The 9,028-nt window shown below is 57.7% G+C and overlaps 2 protein-coding genes across 2 annotated transcripts; both read right to left on the bottom strand.

Annotated features, from left to right (window-relative positions):
- Positions 1-1,901: 1,901 nt before the first annotated feature.
- Positions 1,902-3,305, bottom strand: LPMP_111020 (inositol-1,4,5-trisphosphate (IP3) 5-phosphatase, putative; the record flags this gene model as incomplete). Its single annotated transcript, XM_010698647.1, has 1 exon — positions 1,902-3,305. The coding sequence occupies one exon, from the start codon at positions 3,303-3,305 to the stop codon at positions 1,902-1,904; it is 1,404 nt and encodes a 467-aa protein (XP_010696949.1).
- Positions 3,306-6,283: 2,978 nt separating this feature from the next.
- LPMP_111010 (pyruvate phosphate dikinase, putative) lies at positions 6,284-9,028 on the bottom strand (the record flags this gene model as incomplete). The annotated part of the gene is made up of 1 exon (XM_010698646.1): positions 6,284-9,028. The coding sequence occupies one exon, from the start codon at positions 9,026-9,028 to the stop codon at positions 6,284-6,286; it is 2,745 nt and encodes a 914-aa protein (XP_010696948.1).

The raw sequence follows: 9,028 nt of genomic DNA, 5'->3' as shown, positions 1-9,028 counted from the left end.
GGGGGGGGGCGAGGAGGAGTTAGGTGGGAACGAAGAAACAGAAGGAGAGAGGAAAGAGGGCGACAAGGTGTGCTCACAGGAGGCACACACACACATGCACGCACACACCGAGAACGAGTAGTGCATAGAGGTGCTGAGAGACACCGAGAGAACACGTTGGAAAAAAAAGGCCCAGTAGAAGAGGTGTAAATAGGTGAAACAAGAAGAATGAGCACACACATACACGCGCGCGCGCGAGCCATCGATCAGAAAAAGAAAAAATAAGCTAGTAATCGTATTAGATGACAACTGCACGTGCGTATGTACGTAATACACAACCACGCGTGTGTGGGGGTGGTGTGGGGGTGTCTTGTGTGGTCAAAGACAAGAAAGGAGAGGAGGCGGAAGCTGAACGGAGAGAGAGGGTAAGCCCGGTAGATGAACGAAAGAAAAGCCCCAAGAAGACTACAGAGAAAAAGAAAACTTGCCTTACCTGAACTGGGTGTGAATGGGGCTGTGACAACGCAGGCGCTTCGGGGACCGTGGTGGCAATGAGGTAAGTACGAAGGATAGGGCAGGACTTCTGCGTTAACAGCGTATAGAAGAGAGAAAACGCGAAGCTAGATGCAAGAGACTGAAGAGGGAGTGGAGAAGATGAAGTGAGGGGAGGGAAAAATCCCGAGAAGGGCAAGCAGCACAGCGCGGATTCGTATGTGAGAAAACACTCCGTTCTCTCTCCCCCTCTCTCTCTATAGATGTCGGTGTCGACGCCACTGAATAGCGTCTCAGTTCCCTTTCTGCTCGGTGTCCTCACTTTGGGGGGTCCCTTTATGTTCTCGTGGGCGAAGAACACGAAAATGCCGGAGGCAAGGCTGATGCTGTGGTGGTCTGCGTGGGTCTGTTCTCCTGTTCTCTTCATAGCCTCACTCTTTGTGCCGGTGGGTCTCTGCTTCGTCTTTGCAAAGAGACGACGGCTATGAGTGCGGCTTATGGGCAAGCATAGAAGTGACACCAGAGCGCAAGACGAGGAGTGTGAAAGAGTGTGTGGACGTTGTGCGTTGGACCGTTTGGCGTGTGCTCATCAGCACACAGAACGGTAAGAATCGCTTGCTCACGAGGAGATAAAGGAGAAGATGAAGAGAGAAAGGAGGTGGAGACAGACACCACAAGAGTTTAAACGGAGTATGGCACATGAGTAGCAGCAGCAGCGGCAGCAACAAGATAAAAGATCATGGGTACACATGAGTACGCACATGCGTAGTGAGGGAAGCAGCAGCAGAGGCGATGCGTCGAAGGAAACGACACGCCGGGCGCCAAGCAACCAGGGGATCAGCACTTCTGTCCCCTCTCAGCCTGTCGGTTTGTCGGCCAGCGTTTCCAGCACGACAGCCACGACGCAGCACAGTAGGAGCTTCTCTCTTCCTCTTCGCTGTTCGCTTCGCTACAGCTGACTAGGCACGTGCAGTCGCTTCCACTCACTCGTTCTTTCGCGCTTGTCTTTTTTTTTCCCGCTCACATCAACGCAGGGACTCTCTCGCCTATCCCGTAGAGGGGCACTGACGTGTGCAAGAGCCAACACAGCCACACACAGGCACACATAGACCCCAGCAACGAACACATTACGTAACGGCCATAAGAACGAAAAGGAGACAAAAGAAAACCCCAACGTCAAACGCGGAGCTCATGACCACGCATACAGCTACGTGCGATGTGATGTCATGCCCTTTTAGGTGAGGGAAAGATGGTCCGCCGTGCCTTCGTGAACGCCTCCCCGCACACAAAACACACCCTACTCCCACATCTCGATTCCCTCTTCGCGCACTTCTACTTCTGCACTGCCTTCGCTAGCCTCCTCACCTATCCATCCACACACACACACGCACGCACACAACCATTCAAGCACATCCGCTGTCGCTTCCACTTCAAAACAGTATAAATACGCCATCGTGATCGGTGTGAATGAGGTCAATCGACGCGTACGCGTGCCAGCAGCTCTGGTCACTGCACTGCTTGCCCTTGAGTCCATCAGAGCCGGAGGCAGCGCTACCCAACACTGAAGATGCTGCCTGCGTCTGCGGATGAGCAGAGCGAGCTCGATCACCTGCAATCCACTCAAGGCCAGCCACATTAAATAGCACTCGATCGCACCACGCAGGCAACCTATCGTGGCAGAAGTTGTCGCGATAGGGTGATGCCGTCACGTGAGTCAGAGGCACATTCGCCAACGTTGCCTTCGGCAGTGGCAGCACCGATAGTGGGGGTCTCACCCTCACCCCCTCCGTCTGTTCCTGCTCCTCTACAGAGATGTCATCAGCCCGCCCAACCAAGTCACTCAATGCGGACGTCGACTGCTGAGTATCTGGCGTTGCTGCTACATTTTGAGTGGTTGCCACGGCGGCGGCAGAAGTAGCCGCAGCACTGGTGACGGCTGCCTCAGTGGGAGTGCGGTGGGCAACACGGAAGTAAGTGGGTGCAAAGTGGATAGGCATCTCTGCCAGCTCCACGCTAGAGAGCAGCGCCACCTCGTTCATCAAGTGCTGCAGCTCGGCGTCAAATCGTGTCCGCAGCTCCTTCTGTGTGTCTGGGTCGGTGAACAGCTCCCAAAAGTGCTCTGGGCAGCGCAATCGCTTCTTCTCAGGCCGCACCGTCACCTGCATCTTCTCCTCCACCCACTCAGCAAGCAGCTTTCCATCCAGGCGAACGTTGTAGTCGCCGAAGATGAAGAGTGGCTCACTGAGGTCGACGACGGCACTGCATTCGGCGATGGCCTCCTTCATTGCCCGCGCGCGGCGACCGGTGTACGGGCTTGGGCTGCTCGCCAGCGCCACACGGTTGTCGTCGTCGTGGAAGAGGTGTACGTTGCACACGTTGAGCTGGACGGTGCCGAAACGGAGAGAGAGAAGCAGGAACCCTTTGCGCGAGCGACCGGCCTCGGCAAATTTACCGCTGTGAAAGAGCCGGCCGGCCTCGCCGGCGTAGGTGAGTGGGTCGTCCACAACAGGGATATACGTGCGGTGCGGAATCGAGAGGCAGCTTGCGATACCCATAATACGCGGCGAGAGAAACACAATAGAACCAATGGCAGTGAAGAACGCGTCCGCGTTGACGTCGAGCTCAGAGATGAGATCCGTGCCAGTGTAGCTCGCGTTGCTCGGGCGATTAGCAGCGACACCACGGCCGCTGACCTGTCCGTTGGTGTCGCCGTTGTTACTGCTGGCGTTGGTGCCTTCAAAGGACAACCTTCTTCGGGCTTGGACAGCGTTCGTGGGTCGGTGGCGCGGGTGGCTGCTGCTGCTCACCATGTCGCCGCCCTCCCGCTCGTCCATGAGCAGCCCGCTCGTCCATCCTGCCTCTGGCAGCAGCGTCGTGCGGATTTGCTCCTTGAAGTACTCGTTGAACTGCTTATTCTTGTACTTGCCCCCAATTTCTTGGAAGTGCAGCACGACTATGTCGATGAGGGGCGGGCGCGCAGATGGCGTGTAGCTGCGCAGGTACGCATCCGCATTGACTGCAGCGCCAGAGGGCGCGAACAAGGGAGTAGGGGGCGGCGCGGACGACGAAGACGGCACACCACCCGCGGCCGAGGCGGGAGTGGCAGACGGCGAGGTCGCAGACACCTCTGCGGCACGCACCACAGCGGAGACGTATGAGAGCCGGTGGAGCCACTGGCGGAGCTCCGCTAGAAACTCCGCCACCTGCTGCCGAGCCGCCGGCGAGACACCCAACTCTGCGTCAATGTCGTTGGGCACGGAGACAAAGGAGGGGTCACCAAAAACCGTCGACACAGAGGCAAAGGTGGCAGAGAAGTCGCGGCCCAGCTCTAGCATCGTGCGAGGGCCCTCGGGAGAAGCGTCGTTGAGGCCAGTGCTTGTGCCTAATGAGGCCTCGATACCGCCAATGTTCTGGGTCAGCAAGAGCACGCTCGGCTTCGAGTCCGCGCGGGACGAGTCGAAGTCGACAGAGAAGCGAAGCGCGGCAGGAGCGGCCACGCTGCCTGACGGCGGTAGTGGTGTGGTGGACGCCATGTTGAAATGCTTGCACTTCTCCCAACTAACTGTTCAGCTTCTTTCTCGGGTTCCGTTCTCGCTTAGGTTGGCGTTTTTCTCTCGCATTAAGGGCTCCGGCTGCAAAGAGGGAGAGGGAAGGAGGAAGGCACTCGGCACCGTCACCCCAAGCCGTGCAAATGAATCACACGCACGCAGAGAGGGGGGAAAGGGAGAGGGAGAGGGGTACAGCTTTTATCCGAGCCGCACACATACGCACAACGCGGCAAAGAAAAGCTATGAAGTGGTGAAGTGGGAAACCGGGTCGGTCTTGCCCCTTCTTGGAGAAGTCGGCGCAATGAAGAGAGGGAGAGGAGGTGGTGGTGAGGGCGATTTCAACCAAACCCTGTGGCCGTCTGGATGAATGTGCCCACAAGGGTGTGGGGGGGACGCAAGAGGGGGGGGGCACTAGAGAGGGGAGAGAAAAGGAGAGCGCAAGAGAGCGAGTATGAACTTGTGGGTGAGTACTTGCACAGGTGTCTTCGGTTGAATCGATCTGTCTGGTTTCTCCTGCTAGGGGAAGGGCGCCGGCCATGCGCTGGCAAGCGTCACAACAAGAGTAGCACGGGAGAGACACGAATGGAGCGAAAGAGAGAGGGGGAAAGAAGAGAAGCAGTCTCAGTGAAAAGCAGCAGAAGGTAGCCAAACGGGAAAAGGGGGAGTGAAGAGTCGCACAGGCGAAAGAACAATTTAAAAAACGAGTGACAGCAGTCAATCAAAAGATAAGTCGTTAAAGTTGTGCGGTTTGGCAGTGTGGGTGTGTGGGGGAGAGGGGGAGGGAGGGAGGGAGGGGAGGTCGCTTGCGTGGGAAAGCGTCCGTCGGAGCAGCATGGGGCAGGTTGTGGAACAGTGGAGTTGGACGAGGTGAAAAAAAAAAAAACGCACATGGTTGCGTGTGTGTCCACCATCGCGGTAGATCAAAAGAAGCGGAGAATAGGATGGCAGAGAGACAAGGAGATGATTCAGAGCGAGAAGGCGGAGTCCAGTAGCGGTGTCTCGTGCCAGAGATGGAGAAGAGAGAGAGAGACAAGGACCCTCCCGTGTAAACTGAGGACTGTAGAGCCTCTGCAAAAGTTGAAGACGGAAGGAAGAGACGCGTGCAAGGGTGAGAAGAGAGGTGAAGACACGCACTGACTTCACGGTACGCACGCAGACACGCACCCATAAGGTGGGAACGGAGATGCATACGAGCTACACTGCGTGGATGGAATGGGCACGTGTGTGTGTGTGTGTGTTCCAGCGGCTGTTTGCAGAGAACAAGCACACTACCTCGCTCTCGTGCGTAACCTTCCTCTATCCTTTCCTAGCTGTAATAGGATCTCTTTCTGTTGCTGTTTTCTCTTTTTCGCTTGGGGGAGGTGGGTCGACGAACTGATCAAGGCTGGCACACCAGCTCGTAAGCGCGCGTCGTTGGAGTGAAAGGCAGAGAGGAGAGCGAACAACTGAAAGCAAAATCTCCTTATTTGCTGCTCTTTTATTCTTCCTTTTGCTTCTTCACATCTACAGTCAAGAGAGTGAATGAGAGAGACAACACATACACGGACGCCTACACACACACACACAAGCAAACGCGCACGCGGAACCCTGGAAGCAAAATCCAGTAGATTCTGCACGCCCAACACCATTGGGGTGATTTGACGTGGCACTGTTTTACTTTCTTTTTGCTTCTTCGGCTTTTCGTTTTTTTTTTTGGGAGGTGTCTCCTCTGACGTAGGTGCGCCACTTGTGCGTGTGACCACGCCAAAAATGAGACGAGGAGAAAGGCAGCTCCCGCTGACGTACCACACACACGCACACACTAAGGAAAGCTGAAAGAACAGAAAGGCAGAAGATATAGCGTGTGTGTGTAGCCCCGGGAGAGAGAGCGCGCGAGACGAAATCGTTTTAACACCACAAAGAAGAGAAAACTAACGAGAGAGAGAGGGGGGAGGGAGGGAAGGAGGGAGAGGGAGAGGGAAAGAGAGGGAGGGAGCGAGACCTCAAAGCAAGTGGAAGAGAGCCCACGAGAAGACAACGCCCTTTATACCACGAGAAACGAGAGCACAGAAAAAAAGAGGGGGGAGAGGGGGCTAAAAAGGGAAGGGAAGGGGGGGGGGGCAGAGAAGCGCAAAGCACTGCAGAGGGCAAGAGAGAGAGAGAAACAGATACACCCTCATATACCCCCCCCCACGAGCAGATACACTCGCACGTGCGTTGATCACCTGCTCACCTCTGTCCTCACCCTTCCTTCATCGCCGACTGTGCCGCCATTGTTCCTCTTTTTACAGCTTAGAGCCAGCCAGAGCCTTATTGCGCTTCTCGTAGTCCTGCTTCTCCTTCACGGCGGCGTGGGCGGCGGCCACAATGGCGACTGGCACACGAAACGGAGAGCAAGAGACATAGTTCAACCCCATGCGGTGGCAGAACTCGACGGTGCGCGGGTCGCCGCCGTGCTCGCCGCAGATGCCCATCTTCATCGTCGGCTTCACGGTGCGGCCCTTGGTGACGGCAAGGCGCACGAGCAAGCCAACGCCCTCCTGGTCGAGAGATTGGAAGGGGTCGCGAGGGTAGATGCCGAGGTCTTCGTACAGGTGCAGGAACTGGCCTGCATCATCACGTGAGAAGCCACAGCCCATCTGGGTTAGGTCGTTCGTACCGAAGGAGAAGAAGTCCGCCTCCTCGGCGATCTGGCCTGCTGTCAGCGCCGCGCGTGGCACCTCGATCATGGTACCAATTGTGTAATGCACGCGAGCACCGCCCTTCTCGAGCACCTTCTCCGCCGTCACGACGGCCTGCTTCTTGGTGAAGGACAGCTCCTCCTTCTTGCCTACAAGCGGGATCATGATCTCCGGCCGCACGCTGATACCCTCCTTCGCCACGGTGAGCGCGGCCTCCATGATGGCGCGCACCTGCATGTTGTAGATCTCGGGGTAGGTAATGCCGAGACGGCAGCCGCGCAGGCCAAGCATGGGGTTCATCTCGTGCAGAGCCTTGACGCGCTGACGTACCTTCTCTGCCGGGACGCCAAGCTTGGCAGCCAGCTCCTGCTGAGCGGACTCCTCGTGTGGCACGAATTCGTGCAGCGGAGGGTCAAGCAAGCGGATCACGACCGGGCTGCCAGCCATGGCGCGGAAGAGACCGACAAAGTCGCCACGCTGCATGGGCAGCAGCTTCTTGAGAGCCCCTTCGCGGCCCTCCTTCGTATCGGCGAGAATCATCTCACGGATTCCATCGATGCGGTCTGCCTCGAAGAACATATGCTCTGTACGGCACAGGCCCACACCCTCAGCGCCGAACTCGCGAGCCTTGGCTGCATCCGCCGGCGTATCAGCGTTGGCGCGCACGCCAAGACGCTTCACCTCCTGGCACCAGCGCACAAAGACCTTGAAGTCGCCCTCGAGCAACGCAGCGCGTAGCTTCAGCGCACCCTTGTAGATCAGACCGCGAGTACCATCGAGTGTGATGACGTCGCCCTCGATGAACTTGTGGCCGTTCAGCGTGAAGCTCTTGCCCTTGAGCACAAGGTCACCACAGCCGGACACGCAGCACTTGCCCATACCACGGGCCACCACGGCCGCGTGCGAGGTCATGCCACCGCGAGCCGTCAGAATACCCTGAGCAGCATTCATGCCGGCAAGGTCCTCCGGAGACGTCTCAAGCCGCACCATGATGACCTTCTTGCCTTGCGCCGCCCACGCCTTGGCGGACTCAGCATCGAAGACGACCTGGCCAACCGCCGCGCCAGGGGACGCCGCTAGACCCTTGCCAATCGCCTTAGCAGCTTTGGCCGCCGCCGGCTCGATGTTAGGGTGCAGCAGGTGGCCCACCTGCTCGGGATCAACGCGCAGCACGGCCTCCTCCTTGGTGATGCGCCCCTCCTGATGCATGTCAATTGCGATTCTGAGCGCGGCCTGGATCGTGCGCTTGCCATTACGGCACTGCAACATCCACAGGCGGCCGTTCTCGACGGTGAACTCGATATCCTGCATGTCGCGATAGTGGTCCTCGAGACGTGCCCGGATGCTGCACAGTAGCTTGTAGTTCTCCGGCATAAACTCCTCCATGGACGGGTAGCGGCGCTTGCGCTCCTCCTCGCTCACCTTGTGCTCCTTGGCCCACATGAGGGACAACTCTTTACCAATCTGCTGTGGCGTGCGGATGCCGGCCACGACATCCTCACCCTGGGCGTTCACCAGGTACTCGCCGTAGAAGTAGTTCGCACCAGTGGCCGGGCTGCGAGAGAAGGCGACGCCAGTGGCGGAGTGCTCATTCACGTTGCCAAACACCATCGCCTGCACGTTCACGGCCGTGCCGACCAGGCCCGTGATGTGGTTCAGGCGGCGGTACATCTCGGCACGCGGGTTGCCCCAACTGCGGAAGACGGCGCGGATAGCAGCAAACAGCTGCTCCCACGGGTCCTGCGGGAACGGGGTGCCGGTCTTCTTTTCGAAGAGGCGCAAATACTTCTCCACGAGCTCCTTGAGGTCACCAGAAGTCAGGTCTGTGTCGAACTTGGTTCCCTTCTTCTCTTTCATCTCGCCAAGTGCGTGCTCAAAGTCCTCGCGGCCCGCCTGCATGACGATATCCGCGTACATGGTGATGAAGCGGCGGTACGAGTCATACACGAAGCGGGACTGCTCAGGCGTGCGCCTCACCCACGCCTCGACGGTGTTGCGGTTGAGGCCAAGGTTCAGGACCGTGTCCATCATACCTGGCATCGATGCTGCCGCACCGGAGCGGACGGAGAAGAGCAACGGTGAGTTGGCATCGCCGAAGGACTTTTTCATCTCCTTCTCGACCTTCTTTACGTTCTCCTTCACCTGAGCTACCACATCGTCGGGGATTGCCTTGGACTGCTGGTAGGCAGCGCACACCATCGTCGTGATCGTAAAGCCGGGCGGCACTGGGATGCCAATGTTCACCATCTCAGCAAGGTTCGCGCCTTTGCCACCGAGAAGCATCTTCATGTCACGGTTGCCATCAGCCTTCGACCCGCCAAAGTAGTAGACATGCTTGGTGGCGCTCAT

Source organism: Leishmania panamensis, assembly GCF_000755165.1.
Source record: "Leishmania panamensis strain MHOM/PA/94/PSC-1 chromosome 11 sequence".
NCBI classification, from domain to species: domain Eukaryota; phylum Euglenozoa; class Kinetoplastea; order Trypanosomatida; family Trypanosomatidae; genus Leishmania; species Leishmania panamensis.
The sequence above is the reverse complement of the archived record's forward strand: the minus strand, read 5'-3'. Positions and strand labels throughout refer to the sequence as shown.